Source organism: Oncorhynchus tshawytscha, linkage group LG07 (assembly GCF_018296145.1).
Source record: "Oncorhynchus tshawytscha isolate Ot180627B linkage group LG07, Otsh_v2.0, whole genome shotgun sequence".
Classification (NCBI taxonomy): domain Eukaryota; kingdom Metazoa; phylum Chordata; class Actinopteri; order Salmoniformes; family Salmonidae; genus Oncorhynchus; species Oncorhynchus tshawytscha.
This window is the reverse complement of record NC_056435.1, coordinates 61277029-61300834: the sequence shown is the minus strand read 5'-3', so window position 1 is coordinate 61300834 and position 23806 is coordinate 61277029. Positions and strand designations below refer to the sequence as shown.

The 23806-nt window shown below is 42.7% G+C and overlaps 1 protein-coding gene across 2 annotated transcripts in view; it reads left to right on the top strand.

The window, feature by feature from the left end:
- The first annotated feature begins 7612 nt into the window (after window positions 1-7612).
- Window positions 7613-23806, top strand: part of LOC112246216 (integrin alpha-5-like) — a 51810-nt gene continuing 35616 nt past the window's right edge. For both annotated transcript variants that reach the window (XM_024414519.2, XM_024414518.2), the window contains exons 1-2: window positions 7613-10513; window positions 14612-14742. In XM_024414519.2, coding sequence (XP_024270287.1) covers window positions 10305-10513; window positions 14612-14742 — 340 coding nt within the window. In that variant the 5' untranslated portion in view covers window positions 7613-10304. The remainder of the gene's footprint in view (window positions 10514-14611; window positions 14743-23806) is intronic.

Here is a 23806-nt window from a genome sequence, read left to right as displayed (position 1 = left end):
CATGAAGTGCTTTGAGAGACTAGTCAAGGATCATATCACCTCCACCCTGCCTGATACCCTAGACCCACTTCAATTTGCTTACCGCCCCAATAGGTTCACTGGCGATGCAATCGCCATCACACTGCCTGCCCTATTCCATCTGGACAAGAGGAATACCTATGTAAGAATGCTGTTTGCTGACTACAGCTCAGCATTTAACACCAGAGTACCCTTCGAACTCGCCATTAAGCTCGAGACACTGGGTCTCAAACCCGCCCTGTGCAACTGGGTCCTGGACTTTCTGACAGGCCGCCCATAGGTGGTGAAGGTGGGAAACATCTCCACCCCGCTGATCCTCAACACGGGGGCCCCACAAGGGTGCATTCTCAGCCCTCTCCTGTACTCCCTGTTCACCCATGACTGCGTGGCCATGCACGCTTCAAACTCAATCATTAAGTTTGCAGACGACACTACAGTGGTAGGCTTGATTACCAACAATGACGAGACGGCGTACAGGGATAAGGTGTGAAAATAAACTCTCAGCATCAACAAAACACAGGAGATGATCGTGGACTTCAGGAGACCGCACGAGGGAGCCCCCCCATCCCCCCCCCATCCTCATCGATGGGACAGTAGTGGAGAAGGTGGGAAGTTTTAAGTTCCTCGCGTACACATCACAGACAAACTGAAATGGTCCACCCACACAGACAGTGTGGTGAAGAAGGTGCAACAGTGCCTCTTCAACATCAGGAGGCTGAAGAAATTTGGCTTGTCATCTAAAACACTCACAAACTTTTATAGATGCAAAATCGAGAGCATCCTGTCGGGCTGTATTACCTCCTGGTATGGCAGCTGCTCCGCCCATAACCGGAAGGCTCTCCAGAGGGTAGTGAGGTCTGCACAACGCATCACCGGGGGCAAACTACCTGCCCTCCCAGGACACCTACACCACCTGATGTCACAAGAAGGCCAAAAAGATCATCAAGGACAACAACCACCCGAGCCGTGCCTGTTCACCCCGCTATCTTCCAGAAGGCGAGGTCAGTACAGGTGCATCAAAGCTGGGGCTGAGAGACTGAAAAACATCTATCTCAAGGCCATCAGACTGTTAAACAGCCATCACTAACATTGAGGCTGCTGCCAACATACAGACTCAAATCTCTGGCCACTTAAAGAAATGGACTTAATAAAGGTATCACTAGTCACTTTAAATAACGCCACTTTAATAATGTTTACATATCCTACATTACTCATCTCATATGTATATACTATATTCTATTCCATCTACTGCATCTTGCCTATGCCGCACGGTCATCGCTCATTCATATATTTATATGTACATATTCTTATTCATCCCTTTATGTTTCTGTGTATAAGGTAGTTGTTGTGAATTTGTTCGATTTACTTGTTAGATATTACTCCATTGTCGGAACTAGAATCACAAGCATTTCGCTACACTCGCATTAACATCTGCTAAACATGTGCATGTGACCAATACATTTTGATTTGAGTTGGAGGTGTGGAGGTGCTTGCTGGTGACACTGTCTGATTTGAAAAAAGTCATAAACTGTACTGGTTAATCTAAGTTCAACCAGCTTTGTAACATTTTTTATTAGGGTAACACTTCAACTTAAATATATTGACTTAAACTGGCTAAAAGTTTGTTACATCAATCTTATTTCAGCATAATAAACCGTTTCCTGTGTGTATCAAGAATGGTCCACCACCCAAAGGACATCCAGCCAACTTGACAAAGGGTAGATGCATTGGAGTCAACATGGGCCAGCATCCCTGTGGAACGCTTTCGACACCTTGTAGAGTCCGTGCCCTGACGAGTTGAGGCTGTTCTGAGGGCAAAAGGGGGGGTTCAACACAATATTAGGAAGGTGTTCCTAATGTTTGGTATTATCGGTGTATATACTGTATTTTATGACTAACTTATATCCAACGGTAATGTTTATTTACAGGGCTAATGGTGACTACTTCCAAAGATCCAATCAACCTTGGATGAATGATTGTATACCTAGCTACACATTGAAATGATGGTGTCCTTTTGTTGGGTAAATTAGTCAATCAATCAAATGGATTTATAAAGCCCTTTTTACATCAGCAGATGTCACAAAGTGCTTATGCAGAAACCCAGCCTAAAAGCCCAAACAGCAAGCAATGCAGATGTAGAAGCGCGGTGGCTAGGAAAAACTCCATAGAAAGGCAGAAACCTAGAGAGGAACCAGGCTCTGAGAGGTGGCCAGTCTTCTTCTGGCTGTGCCGGGTGGAGGTAACAGTACATAGACAAGATGTTCAAATGTTTATAGATGACCAGCAGGGTCAGATGTCAATGTAGCTAGCCTACATAATAAACCCAACCTCACTGAGAATTTACTTTAACATACAGCTTGTGTAAGAAAAGTTAATTACTTTCAACTATTCAATGATATTTAAGTAGTCTACGCAAATTAGTGTGGAAGCTGATCAGTGTCTAAATGTGTTTGTTTCAGCTGAGCTATCAAGTAAACACAGTTTTTCCAAAGCTAAGCAGGGTACATACAGTAGAGGTAGGCATTTTTTTTCTGAATTCCCAGTTGTCTTGAAAGCACAATTTTGCACAGATACTGGGCCAGTTTTGCACTTGCTTTCCAGGAAGGCGACTGGGTTGTCTTCCTCAGTAGAAATCCCCTTGTGACAGCTGTTCCAAGGTAATGGTGGAAAACATTCTGTTCATCAGTTTTTTTGTTGTGACGTGGTAATGACATTATAAATTACAGAAGTGATTTGAAATATGGTTTGACACAGTTTGAATGCTGTGTTGAAGGAGACAACAGGAGTAGGCAACACCAGCTTTACCAGAATCCAATCTCTTCCCCAATGGTAACATTTCAGTCTCGTATTGCTAGCTTAAGTAGCCTACAACAACCATCAATAAATTAGTCAGTCTAAACTGCAGGAAGCCATTCGAGGCCAGAGTACATGTTGATAACAGCTACAGGCGCCTTATCAATTTCCTTGCAAATTCCGCCCTATGGTTTAAGCACATTTCCTTCAGTTAAAGAGCAACGAGGTAATCTATGTTGCTACATCTATGCAGCAGTTCCTCTTTCATAAGGGAAAAACAGGAAACATTTTGTTCAAGTAAAATCTGCTCCATTCACTGTTGCGCAGGTTTTCCATTGGCTGACAAACTGGTAGAATACAGTATTTCAGACGTAGACTGGTTGAGAGTAAAGAAGTCTGAGGCCACCAAGCCTTCCCCTCCGGTCCGTATCAGCCAGAAGACATAGACATTAGTTGGGAGACTTAGAATGGTGTTGGTTACTAAAGGATGAAATTGGATCCTGCAACAGCAGCCTTCAAAAGGACAGTGGCAGTAGTTGTGAAATTATTTGCTGTCAAAGTATTATTTTATTGATATTGCGTCGTGATGGTTATAGTGGACACTGCATAAAGATATATATTTTTCCATTGTAGAATTAAGCAATAAGACATGAGGTGGTGTGGTATAGGGCCAATATACCACGGCTAAAGGCTGTTCTTAGTCAAGAAGCAACGCAGACCACAAAACCCTGAGGTGCCTTATTGCCATTATAAACTGGTTATCAACGTAATTAGAGCACTAAAAACAAATGTTTTGTCATACCTGTGGTATATGGTCTGACATACCACAGCTTTCAGCCAATCAGCATTCAGGGCTCGAACCACCCAATTTATAAGAACAGTTTAGGTGCCTGTTCTACCAAACTGACTGTATCAGGATGTAATTTACATCAACCCTTAATAAAACCAATGCTCAACCAAAATCAAGCATAAAAAAGTACATGCTTTTAATTAATGAAAAATACAGAGTACAATATTTGAAATCTCAAAATGTGAAATTTGTCAAATTAAAAATGCTATGTTAACTTAAGAATTCAGTCTAAAAGAACCCTTTACTACATTTACGAAAGTCTCTAACAATATTATTGCCCAATTTATACAAAGCCATTTTTATATTTTTAAATAAAAATATAGGACAAAACACACATCACGGCAAGAGAGACAACACAACACTACATAAAGAGAGACCTAAGACAACAACATAGCAAGGTACCAACACATAACACAGCCCGCTCTCTCTCTCGTTCTCTCTTTTCTCTCGGAGGACCTGAGTTCTAGGACCATGCCTCAGGACTACCTGGCCTGATGACTCCTTGCTGTCCCCAGTCCACCTGGTTGTGCTGCTGCTCCAGTTTCAACTGTTCTGCCTGCGGCTATGGAACCCTGATCTGTTCACCGGATGTGCTACCTTGTCCCGGACCTGCTGTTTTCGACTCTCTCTCTACCGCACCTGCTATCTCTAACTCTGAATGATTGGATATGAAAAGCCAACTGACATTTACTCCTGAAGTGCTGACTAGTTGCACTCTCTACAACCACTGTGATTTATTATTATTTGACCCTGCTGGTAATCTATGAACGTTTGAACATCTTGTCCATGTACTGTTGTAATCTTCACCCGGCACAGCCAGAAGAGGACTGGCCACCCCTCAGAGCCTGGTTCCTCTCTAGGTTTCTTCCTAGGTTCCTGCCTTTCTAGCGAGTTTTTCCTAGCCATCGTGCTTCTACATCTGCATTGCTTGCTGTTTGGGGTTTTAGGCTGGGTTTCTGCATAAGCACTTTGTGACATCGGCTGATGTAAAAAAGGGCTTTATAAATACATTTGATTGATTGGTAGCAACAAAACATGACAACAGCATGGTAGCAACACAACATGGTAGCAGCACAAAACATGGTACAAACATTATTGGGCACAGACAACAGCACATTGACAAGAAGGTAGAGACAACAATACATCACGCAAAGCAGTCACAACTTTCAGTAAGAGTGTCCATGATTGAGTCTTTCAATGAAGACACAGATAAAACTGTTCAGTTTGAGTGTTTCTTGCAGCTCGCGACCCAGGGATGTGTGTGCTTTGGGGACCTTTAACAGAATGTGACTGGCAGAACGGGTGTTGTATGTGGAGGATTAGGGCTGCAATAGATATCTCAGATAGGGGGAGTGAGGCCTAAGAGGGTTTTATAAATAAGCATCAATCAGGGGGTGTGACGGGTATACATAGATGATCAGTTTATATAGGAGTATAGAGTGCTGTGATGTGATATGAGTGATGTGTCCTATAAGGAGCATTGGTGGCAAATCTGATGGCCGAACGTTAAAGAACATCTAGCCGCTCGAGAGCACCCTAACCTGCCAATCTAAAAAGAATGTCTCCGTAGTCTAGCATGGGTAGGATGGTCATCTGAATCAGGGTTAGTTTGGCAGCTGGGGTGAAAGAGGAGCGATTACGATAGAGGAAACCAAGTCTAGATTTAACTTTAGCCTGCAGCTTTGATATGTGCTGAGAGAAGGACAGTGTACCATCTAGCCATGCTCCTAAGTACTTGTATGAGGTGACTACCTCAAGCTCTAAACCCACAGAAGTAGTAATCACACCTGTGGGGAGAGGGGCATTCTTCTTACAAACCACATGACCTTTGTTTTGGAGTTGTTCAGAACAAGGTTAAGGGCAGAGAAAGCTTGTTGGATGCTAGGAAAGCTTTGTTGTAGTGCGTTTAACACAAAATCCGTGGAGGGGCCAGCTGAGTATAAGACTGTATTATCTGCAAATAAATGGATGAGAGAGCTTCCTACTGCCTGAGCTATGTTGTTGAAGTAAATTGAGAAGAGCGTGGGGCCTAGGATCGAGGCTTGGGGTACTCCCTTGGTGACAGGCAGTGGCTGAGACAGCAGATGTTTTAACTTTATACACTGCACTCTGGGGCGGCAGTTAGCCTAGTGGTTAGAGCGTTGGACTAGTAACCGAAAGGTTGCAAGGTCAAAGGTCAAAATCTGTCATTCTGCCCCTTAACAAGGCAGTTAACCCACTGTTCCTAGGCTGTCATTTTAATAAGAATTTGCTCTTAAAACCTCTTTGGGATAGGGGGCAGTATTTTCACATCCGGATGAAAAGCGTGCCCAAAGTAAACTGCCTGCTTCTCCGGCCCAGAAGCTAGGATATGCATATAATTGGTAGATTTGGATAGAAACACTCTAACGTTTCTAAAACTGTTCAAATGATGTCTGTGAGTATAACAGAACATATTTGGCAGGCTAAACCCCTAGGGCAAACCATCCAGGAAAAATTTGAGATGACTGTGTTTTCTATTGGATTTCTATGGGAATCTAGATTTATGAGGCACCTGGTTGCAGTTCCTATGGCTTCCACTAGATGTCAACAGTCTTTAGAAATTGGTTGATGTTTATCCTTTGAGAAATGAAGAAGTACAGCTGTTCAGAATGAGTGTCAAGCCAAGTGTACTCTTTTGTTTGGTGCGCGCTCCAGGTCACGAGCTCCATGTTGATTTTATCCGCTATTGAACACAGTATATTCCGTCTTAAATTTGATCGATTATTTACGTTTTAGGATACCTAAGGATGGATTAGGAAAGTTGTTTGAAATGTTTGGACCAAGTTTACAGGTAACTTATTAGATCATTTGTAGTCATGTTGGGCGAGTTGGAACCGGTGTTTTTCTGAATCAAACGCGCCAAATAAATTGACATTTTGGGGATATAAAAAAGTAGTTTATCGAACAAAAGGATAATTTGTGATGTTTCTGGGACATATTGGAGTGCCAACAGAAGAAGATCTTCAAAGGTAAGGCATGAATTATATAGTTATTTCTGACTTTCGTGTCGCACCTGCTTGGTTGAAATATGATTTTCATGTGTTTGTATGGTGGGGTGCTGTCCTCAGATAATCGCATGGTTTGCTTTCGCCATAAAGCCTTTTTGAAATCTGACACGGTGGCTGGATTAACAAGAAGTTAAGCTTTAATTTGGTGTATTGCACTTGTAATTTTATGAATGTTAAATCTTTTTAATAATTTAATTTGAATTTCGTGCTCTGCAATTTCACCGGATGTTGTCGAAAGGAACGTCTATCCGTATTAACTGACTTGCCTAGTTAAATAAAGGTAAAATAAAAATAAATAAAACTCTTGAGCGAGGTAGTTAGCAAACCAGGCCAAAGATCTCCGAGACACCAATACTCCAATAGCCGGCCCACGAATGGAATGGTCTACCGTATCAAAAGCTTTGGGCAAGTCAATAAAAATAGCAGCACAACATTGCTTAGAATCAAGGGCAATGGTGACATCATTGAGGACCTTTTAAGGTTGCAGTGACACATCCATAACCTGAGTGTAAACCAGATTGCATACCAGAGAGAAAGCCAGACATCAAGAAAGCCAGTCAGTTGATTACTGACAAGTTTTTCCAACACTTTTGATAGACAGTGCAAAAGAGAAATAGGCCTATAACAGTTAGGATCAGCTTGATCTTCCCCTTTAAATAAAGGATGAACCGTGGCTGCCTTCCAAGCAATGGGAACCTCCCCAGAGAGGAGAGACAGGTTAAAAGGTCAGAGATAGGCTTGGCGATGATAGGGGTAACAACCTTAAAGAAGGGTCTAAACCATCTGACCCAGATATTTTTGGGGGGTCAAGTTTAAGGAGCTCCTTTAGCACCTCTGACTCAGTGACTGTCTGCAGGGAGAAACTTTGTAGCGGGGCAGGGGAAGAAGAGGGAGGAGTGTCGGGGCTAGTCGCATTAGAAGGGGTGGGAGATTAGGAAATGTTGGATGGACAAGGATGCATGGCTGAGTCAAATAGGAATCATAACTTAATGAAGTGGTGATTAAAGAGCTCAGCCATGTGCTTCTTGTCAGTAACAACCACATTATCAACATTAAGGGACATGGGCAGCAAAAACATGAAGTGCCCGCGGTACTCCAAGACCAGGGTTACCTACCCCTGCCATGGACTGTGTAGGTCCGTACATACTTCTGTAAACAAATACAGCCCCATCACCTGACGTATGCTATGCAAAAGCAGATCAACACTCATTAGTTCATTGAGCTTTTACATTATAAACACTCAGGCTGTACATTATTGTCAAGCCTATCAAACATTATTGTCTAGCCTATCAAACATTTTTGTCTAGCCTATCAAACATTATTGTCTAGCCTATCAAACATTTTTGTCTAGCCTATCAAACATTATTGTCTAGCCTATCAAACATTATTGTCTAGCCTATCAAACATTATTGTCTAGCCTATCAAACATTATTGTCTAGCCTATCAAACATTATTGTCTAGCCTATCAAACATTATTGTCTAGCCTATCAAACATTATTGTCTAGCCTATCAAACATTATTGTCTAGCCTATCAAACATTATTGTCTAGCCTATCAAACATTATTGTCTAGCCTATCAAACATCAAAATATCTTGAGAAATCTGTAAGCAAAATGTTGATGAAAACATTTGTAATGCTAAAGGAAAGTCTCGTGTTGGCAGGCTATTCAATGCCTGCCCTTCTTGGACCGATGACCTCTCTTCTTGGTAGAAACATGCAAGGTCATCTGTACATCATTCAGCAAACTAATACAGCCCATCACCTGATGTATTGTATGCTAAATCAGAGGAAAGCAGCCTCATGACTGTTGTCATTAGTCCATTAGGAGCTTTTTAAGTTATGTACACTCAAAAAAAGGGTTCCAAAGGGGTTCTTTGGCTGTCCCCATAGGAGAACCTGTTTTGGTTCCAGATAGAACCCTTTTGGGTTCCAGGTAGAATCTTCTGTGAAAATAGTTTTACCTGGAACTTACAAGGGTTCTCCAAAAGGTTGTCCTATGTGGAAAGCTGAATAACCATTTTAGATAGCAGATTGTTGATGTATGTATAATGCATTTGATACAATGGTTGCGATACAACTACTAGTTTTTCCAAAACATGTAACACAATATTGGGTGGTATCTAAGACTAAATTTGTTTTTAATTCTCTGCACAAAGGTCTCAAAAGAAGGAATTCACCAGTTAACCTTACTCAAGATGTGATATTATTACCAGTCTGGGTGGAGGAGGCCACCACCATCAACTCTAAAATATCTCTTAAAAGTTTGCCTCTACTCCAGTAATAGGGATAATTATTTAAGTACACATGTATGGGTGGTTTCCTGGACACAGATTAAGGCTAGTCCTGGAATAAAAAACATTTTCAACAGAGATTCTCTATTATTTATTAGTCTAGGACTGTGCCCGGGAAACCATCCCGTAGTGTATTGGTGAATGGATGATGATTGTGTAATGGTAATGTACATGAAGATGTCTTAGTCTCTAGACTCAAACAAAAGTAAACAAACTTCAATCAAACTTGCCCCCATCTTGATCTATGCAATAATCTCCTCACTTACAGGTATCTAAATAGGAGATGTACTTGTACTGCAGAATATTAACAAGAAAACACATTGGCAAATGTTGTATTTTTCTTCTCCCCCAAGCATCTCCAGGCAAGTCATGTCAGGATCTGTGAATACCTAGACAGTGACTTCAGCTCACAGAACAGATGTTGAAACCTGGTGTTACACGCTTGCATGTTGTTCTTTTAATAGCCCCTAATCCTGTGGTTTCCTATGTGTGTGTGTGTGTGTGTGTGGGGTGGGGGCATGTGTCTGTGTCATGCCTCCTATCACTTTGTTCTGATAAAACACAGACATGAGCCTGTCATGCTGGTGTGAGTATAACAGCGGGATGCAGGAGAGCACGGGTTAAGACATAACAAGGTTGGGTCATACAGCCATTTGACTGTTCAAATATCTATTTTTATTGCTGACAATGTAGATAACTTTTCAAATCCTTGTATTTGTGTGTAATCTCTGTAACAATGATTTATAAGGCATGTACTGCAGAGGAAACACGGGGATGGTCCGAGGTGGTGTGTGTGTTAGCACTTTTGAATGTAAAAACAGGCACCAATAACGTCCTCTAGGTATTTTGAGGTTCACAAAACTAGCCAGAGTAAAATAAGATCCCATATACTTAATAGGTTACATTACAAAATAATGAGTAATTGCAGTGAAAGCTCAGTTAGATTTAATCACTGTAACCTGGGCCTATAAATCAAAAGCTGAAAATATAATGTATCCCAACACAAAATTTGGCTTTTTTTTCTCCATTTTTGAAAGGCCTACATCTCAGTAGCACACACATACACCAAATCTGGTTTGGATTGCGCAGAAACCTCCCCAGTTTTTTATATCCAAAGCTCCACCCCAAAACAAGTTTGCCATGAACTCCCTCTATGAGTCTTAAACTGCTAGTATGAGAGGGAGATGCAGAGTGAAACGGGATCCTATTCCATTCACAATTAATTCATTTATGTGTTGGAATATGCATTGCCAAAATATCAGGCAGGCGTTTCACACCTCATAGCAGGTTAATTATTGTCTTGCGATTCGACGCACAAAAGAGATGGGCACTGGACGGCGACTTTCATCAATTTCAGTCAACTCAATCCTGCGAAATCCAGGTTATTGCGCCCGGTTCGTTGTAATTGCAGTTGTTTTTATCCAGCTGTGCGCAACGTTTAACTTAGAAACAGAAAACCGGATCGTCTACTCTGGACCTAAGGGATCTTTTTTCGGTTATTCCGTGGATTTTTTCTACAATAATGCATCTAGGTGAGTGCGCATTAATCTTACCACTCAGTGGTGTTTTAGGAAAATGTCACCACAATATACACAATTCCTTTCACTTCAAAAGTGATTTAAATTATTCCGTACTATTTGATATTCTTGTCATTCAATGTAGTCTAATTTCACCCATGGTCTACACGACATTGTATCATGTTATTGTATTGGCCTATATGCTACCACTGGGGCCTAGCCTACTATTTCGATTTGAATAACGGTTAATAGGGAACCCGCAATGGACAAGCGCAGGTTGATGCTTATTGTCATGAATCTTGCCCTGGAGGCAGAACTGAGAGATTCCTGCTAGATAGGCCAGCTGCAAAGTAGAAATGTTCTATGTCGAAAAAAATAATAAAATCAAAAATTTTATTTTTGGTGTTAAATAAAGGTTAGGGTTAGGCATCAGGGTTGCCAGTGTGGTTAAGGTTACGGTTAAGGTTAGGTTTAAAATCAGATTTTATGACTTTGTGGCTGTGCCAGCTAGTGACTACTCTGCAGAGCTGCCTCCAGAGCTTCATATTCATGACAATAAATGCCAACCCGCTTACTCTCATGGGGTGATATCTTCTTCAATGGAAGCTCCACTCGAAAAAAAGGATCGTTTTTATTAGTCCATTCCAAAATGTTTTGCATGTCAGCAGTCAAGTTTTCAAGATATCGGACTTTCAAGAAGCAAATTGTCATCGGCCACATCATCATGTTAAGTAGGCTATTTTCCATTAGATTATTTTGTGGTATATTCCAGACAGACATATTCAGCATTTTTGCGGATTTGGATCAAATAAAGTGAAAATGTAAATCATTGGATGAATAGGTATTCCATGGACTTTGAATATCGCCCCGCCCCTTTCTGGAATTGTATTATATACAAAAATAGAAATGCAACAATTTCAAAGATTTTACTGAGTTACAGTTGTTATAAGGAAATCAGTCAATTGAAATGTATTAATTAGGCCCTAATCTATGGATTTCACATGACTGGGAATACAGATATGCACCTGTTGGTCACAGATACCTTTAAAAAAAGGTAGGGGCGTGGATCAGAAAACCAGTCAATATCTGGTGTGACCACTTTTCTTGACCCCAGCACAAGGTGCACCTGTGTAATGATCATGCTGTTGAATCAGCTTCTTGATATGCCACACCTGTTGCCCAAATTTTGAGAGAAATTAGCTTTTTGTGCATATGGAAAATGTTTGGGATCATTTTCTGAGCTCATGAGATATGGGACCAACACTTTACACTATTCACTTTTCTCAAATTGAGGAATTCATGGGTGCTATTAGCCTACAGTAGAAGGGAAAGTCTCATGCAGGCCTAGTTTACAATGGGATAACTTTAGAGATGTAACTTTGACATAATCGTTAGGCCTATAATGTCAGGGGTTAGGTCACAATGCTCATTTTGCTAATAGATAATAAGGACGACCAATTTACTCAAATCTGAGGGTCACCATTGACATCTGGGCTGAGCTGATCAATGTTTAAACACATTTTTAGAGGCTAGGCCTATATCAACTCTCCTGTCATAGCTTTCCTTCTACTGTCCTCAGAGGCAGAGTCGTTTTGATGCCATTGACTTAATAAATGTCCCTGTTTTCTGACACCAGCGGCGAGGAAATTGTTTGTCTTACTCTGTTGGGGGGAGGGACAGATGTGTGTTGTGGAGTCATTACCAAGATGTTGATTCAGTCCAATTGTATGAGTCAGCTCTTTTTCCCTGGTGCTTTATTTAGCTTGTCAGGACAGGACAACGGTAGCCTTTGTGCTGAAATAAACTAAACCATTGAATAGCTATCTATTTTTATTGTTTTGATTTCACAAACTTGATTATATGACTGTTGATTGCTCCTGCCATGTTTTGGGTCATATTAGTCAAGTTGGAGTAGGTGGAAAACAGTTGATGTCACAGGGGGACAAATAGAGTGACATGCCTTTTTTTCTCACTTGCCCGAAAAGGCTCTCCTCAATTTCATTGCATGCCGCAAGTTAGATTGTGTTGTCCCATACAGGCGGTTGCCAGAGTTTGCTGTTTTTCAGCATGCCAAAGTTGTTTATGTGCCTCAGCGACATCCACGGTGTGAGTCAATGACCCTAGTTAACACAGAAACCCCAGTGTTTTGGTACAGAGGATGTCTGGCAATAATATGTGATCAGCAGCAGCTTTAGAATGGTTCTGTTGAATAAGCTGCAATGTTAATGCAGTGTTTCCCCTACGTTAAAGTGTGGTGTTCGTTCTCGTCATTTATTCAATTTCCACAGATTGTTGCCATTTGACCCTTAATAGCCCAATACTCCATTGAAATGTGTTCCGTGTTTAGCCTCCTTGGTGGAATAATATCTGAATTCATTAAATGTAGGACATGTAGCCTGCACTTCGTCTTTTGGATTGTGGAGAGATGTTTGAGCCCACTGGAAGTAGACCAGACCAGAATGTCCCACTATATACAGTATATATACACTGCTCAAAAAAATAAAGGGAACACTAACATAACACATCCTAGATCTGAATGAATGAAATATTCTTATTAAATACTTTTTTCTTTACATAGTTGAATGTGCTGACAACAAAATCACACAAAAATTATCAATGGAAATCAAATTTATCAACACATGGAGGTCTGGATTTGGAGTCACACTCAAAATTAAAGTGGAAAACCACACTACAGGCTGATCCAACTTTGATGTAATGTCCTTAAAACAAGTCAAAATGATGCTCAGTAGTGTGTGTGGCCTCCACGTGCCTGTATGACCTCCCTACAATGCCTGGGCATGCTCCTGATGAGGTGGCGGATGGTCTCCTGAGGGATCTCCTCCCAGACCTGGACTAAAGCATCCGCCAACTCCTGGACAGTCTGTGGTGCAACGTGGTGTTGGTGGATGGAGCGAGACATGATGTCCCAGATGTGCTCAATTGGATTCAGGTCTGGGGAACGGTCCATAGCATCAATGCCTTCCTCTTGCAGAAACTGCTGACACACTCCAGCCACATGAGGTCTAGCATTGTCTTGCATTAGGAGGAACCCAGGGCCAACCGCACCAGCATATGGTCTCACAAGGGGTCTGAGGATCTCATCTCGGTACCTAATGGCAGTCAGGCTACCTCTGGCAAGCACATGGAAGAAATGCCACCCCACACCAAAGAAATGCCACCCCACACCATGACTGACCCACCGCCAAACCGGTCATGCTGGAGGATGTTGCAGGCAGCAGAACGTTGACGCGATTCACTTCCTTATGTCTGAAACATAGGCTTCCAGGGAGGGCCTTTTTGGGGATTCACCATGATTCATCGAAATGTACAGCTGTATATTGTCCGCATAGCAGTGAAGGTTAACATTATGTTTCCGAATGAAATCACCAAAAGGGAAATACAGTATATTGTGAAAACAATAGTAGTCCTAAAACGGAACCTTGAGGAACACCGACATTTACAGTTGATTTGTCAGAGGACAAACCATTCACAGAAACAAACGGATATATTTTCGACAGATAAGATCTAAACCAGGCCAGAACTTGTCCGTGTAGACCAATTTGAGTTTCCAATCTCTCCAAAAGAATGTGGTGATTGATGGTATCAAAAGCAGCACTAAGGTCTAGGAGCACGAGAACAGATGCAGAGCCTTGGTCTGACGCCATTAAAAGTCAATTTACCACTTTCACGAGTGCAGTCTCAATGCTATGATGGGGTCTAAAACCAGACTGAAGCGTTTCGTATACATTGTTTGTCTTCAGGAAGGCAGTAGGTTGCTGCGCAACAGCTTTTTCAAAATGTTTTGAGAGGAATGGGAGATTCGATATTGGCCGATAGTTTTCTATATTTTTGTATCGGGGACATGATCCTAGATTAGCTGTCCTAAAATGAAAAACTTTGTAAATGCCTTTTGAGTGAGACAAGATCACTCACCTATATGTTAAAGGATCCACGAAGGGAGGGAAGTATATGTGGCCAAATCATTGCTCAAATCAGTTAAAAACAACAACCGAAGATGAATAGATCAAAAGTACTCATTGCTTCGTGTACTCCCACTATTTTTGGCCGACCGTGCACTAATGCTGTGTTTTGTCTTCTGTTTTTATTCTACAGTTTCAGTATTCTGATTGGTGCTCCCAAAGCTAACACCAGCCAAACGAACATCATCGAAGGTGGATCTGTGTACTTGTGTCCCTGGAGCCAGGACCAATCGGATTGCAGTGTTGTCAATTTTGACAATGAAGGTAAGGTACCTGGCTGAATAACCTGGTGGAATGAGTTGGTGTGAATGTGTGGAAAAGCAGCTCATCAATGTTTCTTCCTTGTGTGAAGTATGATGAGTTTCCCCATTCCCCATTTTGAAATCCAAGATGGCATAGCAGTCAGGCGTCTTTTCTCTTCGTCTTGTCGTGTCCCGTGTATATATATATTTATATATTTTTCTTTGCATATATTACTTAAAATATATTTTTCTTGACCCCAACTTCAACATACTCTCCTGCTACCCGCCTCACCCAATGTGGTATGGATCTGCTATTTTCTTTACTTCAGAACCAGAACCCCCAACAGAAAGCTAGCCAGCTAACTAGCTACTAGCTAGTAGTCAGCTAGCCACTGCTAGCGGTCATCAGCTAACTTTCAGCCCAGACAACTCCTGCCAGTCTGCACAACGCGATTCAACCCAGAGCGTATAGGACTCCTTATTCTCCATATCCCCTGATTCCTACCGCAAGCTCTGGACCTCTTCACCTGGATCATCGTAGCTAGCTAGCTGCTATCCGATTGGCTTCTCCTGGCTAAACTCTCTGTCCCGAAGCAAGCACCAATTAGGCTGGAGCTAGCCGATGCTAGGCCCATCTCCCGGCTAGCTGAAGAGGTCCATCAGCCACTCCTTGGGCTACAACACCTATTTTTCCAATTGGCCTGTACCCCTTTTATTGCCAATACGGAACCCCACCGATCCATTATGACTGGACTACCAACGTAATCCGCCAGAGGGGGTTTTTCAACTGGCTCCCCCGTCACGACATCCCCTGAATGCCCATCTGCTAGCCTGCTAGCCGCGGCCCGCTAGCTGTCTAGAGCACTCCGGACTGCTAGCTGAAGTAATCCATCAGCCATTTTTTGGGGGGCTACTATACCTATTTTGTTGGCCTGGACCCTTTTACTACACGGAACCCTGCTGATCCATCACGACTGATCGCCCGACGTAACCGCACGAAAGGGATACAACTGACTTCTTCCGTCGCAACATCTCTCTAAGGCCCTTCTGCTAGCCCCGGCCTGCTAGCTGTCTGAATAACCGTGTCTCCAGTTCACCCAGCTACTCACTGGACCCAATGATCACTCGGCTACGCATGCCTCTCCCTAATGTCAACATGCCTTGTCCATTGCTGTTTTGGTTAGTAATTATTGCCTTGTTTCACTGTAGAGCCTCTAGCCCTGCTCAATACGCCTTAGCTAACCCTTTAGTTCCACCTTCCACACATGCGGTGACCTCATCTGGTTTAAATTATGTTTCTAGAGACAATATTTCTATCATCGTCACTCAATGCATAGGTTTATCTCCACTGTATTCAGATCCTACCATATCTTTGTCTGTACATTATGCCTTGAATCTATTCTACCGTGCCCAGAAACCTGTTCCTTTTACTCTCTGTTCCGAACGTACTAGACGACCAGTTCTTATATCCTTTAGCCGTACCCTTATCATACTCCTCCTCTGTTCCTCTGGTGATGTAAAGGTTAATCCAGGCCCTGCAGTGCCTAGCTCCACTCCCATTCCCCAGGCGCTCTCATTTGTTGACTTCTGTAACCGTAAAAGCCTTGGTTTCATGCATGTTAACATAAGAAACCTCTTCCCTAAGTTTGTTTTATTCACTGCTTTAGCACACTCTGCCAACCCGGATGCCCTAGCCATGTCTGAATCCTGGCTTAGGAAGACCCAAAAACCCTGAAATTTCCCTCCCTAACTATAACACTTTCTGACAAGATAGAACTGCCAAAGGGGGTGGAGTTGCAATCTACAACAGAGATAGCCTGCAGAGTTCTGTCTTACTATCCAGGTCTGTGCCCAAACAATTTGAGCTCCTACTTTTAAAAATCCACCTTTCCAGTCTCTCACCGTTGCCGTTTGCTATAGACCACCTTCTGCCCCCAGCTGTGCATCCTAACCAACCTGCCCTCCAAATACAACTCTGCTGTCTTCAACCAGGATCTCAGTGATCACTGCCTCATTGCCTGCGTCCGTAATGTTTCTGTGGTCAAAAGACCACCCCTCATCACTGTCAAACGCTCCGTAAAACACTTCAGCGAGCAGGCCTTTCTAATCGACCTGGTCCAGGTATCTTGGAAGAATATCGACCTCATTCCGACAGTAGAGGATGCCTGGTTATTCTTTAAAAGTGCTTTCCTCACCATCTTAAATAAGCATGCCCCATTCAAAAAATGTAGAACCAGGAACAGATATAGCCCTTGGTTCACTCCAGACCTGACTGCCCTTGACCAGCACAAAAACATCCTGTGGCGTACTGCATTAGCATCGAATAGCCCCCGCGATATGAAACTTTTCAGGTACGTTAGGAAAGCAAAGGCTAGCTTTTTCAAACCCGAAATTTGCATCCTGTAGCACAAACTCCCAAAAGTTCTGGGACACTATAAAGTCCATGGAGAATAAGAGCACCTCCTCCCAGCTTCCCACTGCACTGAGGCTAGGAAACACTGTCACCACCAATAAATCCGTGATAATCGAGAATTTCAATAAGCATTTTTTTACAGCTAGCCATGCTTTCGACCTGGCTACCCCGACCCCGATCAACAGCCCTGCACAACATTGTATCCATTGTATTTGATACTGAAAAATAAAATAAAATAGCACAATATATGAAACACTTTGACCTATAAAACAAAAATGAATAAAACAATTTGTGCTGATTTTTAAAAATCTAAATGAGGAAGTCAGGATTAATGGCTACAATGAGCACGTTTTGCAGATCACAGCTTTTCGAAGAGGGTTTTGAAGCATGATACTGCAACTCTCAGCTCCTGCTCAATGTTTAGCTGGGACCTGTACTTGGTCTTCAGTGCAGCAACAGCAGAGAAGCCAGTCTCACAAAGATAAGATGTTGCAAAAGGAAGAAGAATGCCCATGGCCCTCTGCCCTAAGAGTGGATACTGCCTCTCTACACTCAGCCAGAATTCACTCAGTGTCTGTGATGTGAACCTCAGTCTCAATGTGGAGTCAGACGTCATATCAATGAACTGGTCCTCCTCTGCAGAGCTGAAACCAGTTGGAGCTGGTGCATTGAAAGGATCTCTCACCCAGTCATATTGGGAACTGTTTTCAGGAAAGTACTTTTATTTTTGCAGCACTTGCATCATCCAGCATGACAGAGACCAGGTCTAATGCTGCAGGCAGTATCAGCTCCTCTGCTATGGAGGGGGGTTGTTGCACTGAGCAATTTGGTACGCCACCTTATATGATGCTAACAGTGCTCGCTGGTTTACTGAAGTAGCGTTCACAAAGCGGGACGATTGTTGGCAATATTCGGCACGTTTTCGCTGAAAAAACTCAAGCGGCTTATCAGCGTTATGGGGTGTAAGTGTCGCCTTCATTTATTTGGCTTGATGCTCTCCGCTGCCAACATTTTTAGACACAGTAAACATACCGGTCTTTCCTCGTCCCCCACCGTAGTTACAGTGAAGCCAAGCGCTACATACGCTTCGTCATATCTCCTCGTCTCCCACCGTAGTCACAGTGAAGCCAAGCGCTACATACGCTTCCTCATATCTCCTCGTCTCCCACCGTAGTCACAGTGAAGCCAAGCGCTACATACGCTTCGTCATATCTCCTCGTCTCCTACCGTAGTCACAGTGAAGCCAAGCGCTACATACGCTTCGTCATATTTCCTCGTCTCCCACCGTAGTCACAGTGAAGCCAAGCGCTACATACGCTTCGTCATATCTCCTCGTCTCCTACCGTAGTCACAGTGAAGCCAAGCGCTACATACGCTTCGTCATATTTCCTCGTCTCCCACCGTAGTCACAGTGAAGCCAAGCGCTACATACACTTCGTCATATTTCCTCGTCTCCCACCGTAGTCACAGTGAAGCCAAGCGCTACATACGCTTCGTCATATTTCCTCGTCTCCCACCGTAGTCACAGTGAAGCCAAGCGCTACATACGCTTCGTCATATTTCCTCGTCTCCCACCGTAGTCACAGTGAAGCCAAGCGCTACATACCCTTCGTCATATTTCCTCGTCACCCACCGTAGTCACAGTGAAGCCAGGCGCTACATACGCTTCGTCATATTTCCTCGTCTCCCACCGTAGTCACAGTGAAGCCAAGCGCTACATACGCTTCGTCATATTTCCTCGTCTCCCACCGTAGTCACAGTGAAGCCAAGCGCTACATAGGCTTCGTCATATTTCCTCGTCTTAGCTTTCGGGAGACTTACGTTTGTCTCATTATCTCCATCTCTCTCCACCTTTCTTTTCATCCCTGTTAAATATTTTTCCATGGTGTCTCTTAAGGGTTTGTTATCTGCACTTCATATCTCCTGCTCTGTGCTGTGTGCTCTTGTTCGGTGCAAAAAAAACTACTCCCTGCGGCAAAAAAAAGCATGTTCCCCGGGGTCACACGCGCCCCCCCTGGCATCGCTCCGAGCCCCCCCAGGGGAGCGCGCCCCACTATTTGAGAAGTACTAGCCTGTTCAACCTCTCGTTTGTGTCGTCTGAGATCCCCAAAGATTGGAAAGCTGCTGCGGTTATCCCCCTCTTCAAAGGGGGAAACATTCTAGACCCAAACTGCTACAGACCTATATCTATCCTACCCTGCCTTTCTAAGGTCTTCGAAAGCCAAGTTAACAAACAGATCACCGACCATTTCAAATCCCACTGTACCTTCTCCGCTATGCAATCTGGTTTCCGACCTGGTCATGGGTGCACCTCAGCCACTCTCAAGGTCCTAAACGATATCATCACCGCCATCGATAAGAGACAATACTGTGCAGGGAGTATTTCACCATTCATCGACCTGGCCAAGGCTTTCGACTCTGTCAATCACCACATTCTTATCAGCAGACACAACAGCCTTGGTTTCGCGAATGACTGCCTCACCTGGTTCACCAACTACTTCTCAGACAGAGTTCAGTGTGTCAAATTGGAGGGCCAGTTGTCCGGACCTCTGGCAGTCTCTATTGGGGTGCCACAGGGTTAAATTCTCGGGCGAACTTTTTTCTCTGTATACATCAATGATGTCGCTCTTGCTGCTGGTGATTCTCTGATCCACTTATACACATATGACACAATTTTGTATACTTCTGGCCCTTCTTTGGACACTGTGTTAACAAACCTCTAGACGAGCTTCAATGCCATACAACTCTCCTTCCGTGGCCAATGCTCTGCAACCAATCACTGACCACACCTGCCCGCCCGTCCAGCATCACTACTCTGGACGGTTCTGACTTAGAATATGTGGACAACTACAAATATCTAGGTGTCTGGCTAAACTGTAAACTCTCCTTGCAGACTCACAATAAGCATCTCCAATCCAAAATTAAATCTAGAATTGGCTTCCTATTTCGCAACAAAGCATCCTTCACTCATGCTGTCAAACATACCCTCGGAAAATTGACTATCCTACTGATCCTTGACTTCGGCGATGTCATTTAAAAAACAACCTCAAACACTCTACTCAGCAAATTGGATGCAGTCTACCACAGTGCCATCCATTTTGTCACCAAAGCCCCATATACTACCCACCACTGTGACCTGTATGCTCTCATTCGCTGGCCCTCGCTTCATATTCATCGCCAAACCCACTGGCTCCAGGTCATCGGTAAGTCTTTGCTAGGTAAAGCCCCGCCTTATCTCAGCTCACTGGTCACCATAGAAGCACCCACCCGTAGCACGCGCTCCAGCAGGTATATCTCACTGGTCACCCCCAAAGCCAATTCCTCATTTGGTTGCCTTTCCTTCCAGTTCTCTGCTGCCAATGACTGGAACGAACTGCAAAAATCACTGAAGCTGGAGACTCATATCTCCCTCACTAACTTTAAGCACCAGCTGTCAGAGCAGCTCACAGATCACTGCACCTGTACATAGCACATTCAACTACCTCATCCCCATACTGTTATTTATTTAATTTATTTTGCTCCTTTTCACCCCAGTATCTCTACTTGCACACTCATCTTCTGCACATCTATCACTCCAGTGTTTAATTACTATATTGTAATTATTTCACCACTATGGCCTATTTATTGCCTCCCTTATCCTACCTCATTTGCACACACTGTATATAGACTTTTCCTATTGTATTATTGACTGCATGTTTGTTTATTCCATGTGTAACTCTGTGTTGTTGTATGTGTCGCACTGCTTTGCTTTATCTTGGTCAGGTCGCAGTTGTAAATGAGAACTTGTTCTCAACTAGCCTACCTGGTTAAATAAAGGTGAAATCAAATTGAAATAAAAACAAAAAATAGCAAAGTTAACGTCATGTTTCATATGTAGATTTTACAAAGACAGTGTATACCGTATTTCAAATTATACCCCCCAGTTAAAGTTGGATTGTTTAACCATAAAAATGCCTCTTCAGCCATTAAACTATAAGGCTTCTATTAGCGAGCTCACTGGCTAGGATGACCTTAAAGTTATGGGGATAAACCTCTCTGTCAAGGCTTAGGGATTCTTCACCATCAGTGCTCCATTTTTATTTAAACCATTCTTTGAAGTTTGTACTGTGTTTTGTAGTGGCCAAGTCCTCTCGTATTCCCCCTTTCTAAATCCTATAGAGCCTTGGTTGATTTCCTGGCTGGCTGGCTTGAAGCCCAGTGTTGTAACTGTAATTAGGCCAAAGTCATTATGGGGACAAGGACCCCTGAGGACCCCTGGCTCTGCTTACCAGCGAAGCGGTCACAAACTCCATCAGATACAGCAGGACGTGGTCCACCGTTTGAGGATCAGAGGGTGTGTGTTATCACATAGGTCACAAACATATTGTATGTTGCATAGACACATGCTGTGACGGCCCTGAATTAGTCTGAACCGTCTGCACTTCTCCTTCTAACACGACGCTTCCCGTTTAATTCCCAACTAAATAGCCAGCATCAGCTGCACAAAAGGGGGTTGTGATGGTGGTGCCAATGAGGATGTGTTCAACCCTCAGATCCGAAGGTTCTTTACTCTGTTTGTTTTGTTGTATTTAAAAGTGTGCTTTGTAGCCTTGTCTCTAGTTTAACCAGGATCGATCCACTCATTTCTTCCTTTGGACTACACATCTCAGTTGGTCTGTTTCTTCATGGCCTTTCTCGGATTGGATTGTCTGACTGACTGACTAACTACAACTTTTTTGCATATGGTATTTCATTTGTTTGAGTGTGACTTATACCGTGTTGATTTGTGGTCAGTTGTAGTTGAAGACTACAGAGATTTGATACTCTTTATGGTTGTGTTGTAAAATAATTAGATATTTTGATGAATGGACCAACATTGTGTGACTAAGGTCACTGGAGTTCACTGAACTCCTTTACCTGGCTGGACTCTTTTAGGCCCAAGGTACGGGACTTTTCTCGAGGAACCAGAGCTCATTGTTTGTTAAATTATTATGTGTGTGATCATTTATGTTGGTAATACAACCCACGCAGAAGAACAGTTTTGAAGCTATTTCCAATGTTTTAAGGGTTTATGTCCATCCTGACTTTTACTTGAGTCCTTTGTATTGGTGTAGACTTGACGGACCAGACGGGACTCATTCCCTCACAAACAAAAAGGAGAAATCAATATTTTCTCTGGTAGGCACAAACTACCTGGCACCCTACAGACAATAACCCCAACTCAAAACCGTTACAATACACACACTGGATACACTCATACTCAGATACTCACATACATACTGTACACCTGTGGAAGCTGGTGGGAGGAGCTTTAGGAGGACGGGCTCATTGTAATATCTGGAATGGAATTAATGGAACAGTAACAAACACGTCAAACATATAGAAAATACATGTTTGACTCTGTTCCATACTGTACTCAGGTACAGACACAAATGCACATAAACAGGATATACACACATACAATGCTTCCAGAAAGTATTCACACCCCTTGACTTTTTCCGCATTCCACAGCCTGAATAAAAATGATTACATTTAGATTTTTATTGTCACTGGCCTACACACAATACCTCATAATGTCAAAGTGGAATTATGGTTTTTGAAATTGTTACAAATAAACAAGTAAACATTTGCTTAACAAGTCACATAATAAGTTGCATGGACTCACTCTGTGTGTAATAATGGTGTTTATCATTATTTATGAAAGACTACCTCGTCTCTGTACTCCACACATACAATTATCTGTGAATTTCAAACACAGATTCAACTACATAGACCAGAGAGGTTTTCCAATGCCTCGCAAAGAAGAGGGTCTATTGGTAGATGGGTAAAAATACAAAAAGCTTACAATGAATATCCCTTTGAGCATGGTGTAGTTATTTATTACACTTTGGATGGTGTATCAATACACCCAGCCACTACAAAGAAACAGGTGTCCTTCCTAACTCAGTTGCCGGAGAGGAAGGAAACCGCTGAGGTTTTTCACCATGAGGCCAATGGTGACTTTAAAACTGTTACAGAGTTTAATGGCTGGGATCAACAACATTGTAGTTACTCCACAATACTAACCTAATTGACAGAGTGAAAAGAAGGAAGCCTGTACAGAATTTAAAAAAGATTACAAAACATGCATTCTGTTTGCAACAAGGCACACAAGAAATATTGCAAAAACTGTGGAAAACATTTTGTCCTGAATACAAAGTGTTATGTTTGGGGCAAATCCAATACAACACATTACTGAGTATCACTCTCCATATTTTCTAGCGTAGTGGTGGCTGCATCACATTATGGGTATGCTTCTAATCATTAAGGACTAGATAAAAATAATGTATGAAATGGATCTAAGCACAGGCAAAATCCTAGAGGAAAACCTGGTTCAGTTTGCTTTCCACCAGACACGGGGAGATGAATTCACCTTTCTGCAGGACAAAAACTGAAAGCACAAGACCAAATTTACACTCACTGGAGTTACTTACCAAGAAGACAGTGAATGTTCCAGAGTGGCCGAGTTACAGTTTTGAAACCGGCTTGAAAATCTATAGCAAAAACTGAAAACAGTCATCTAGCAATGATCAAGAACTAATTTGGCAGAGCTTGAAGAATTTTGAAACGAATAATGTGCAAATGTTGCACAATCCAGGTGTGGAAAGCTCTTAGAGACTTACCCAGAAAGACTCACAGTTGTAATCACTGCCAA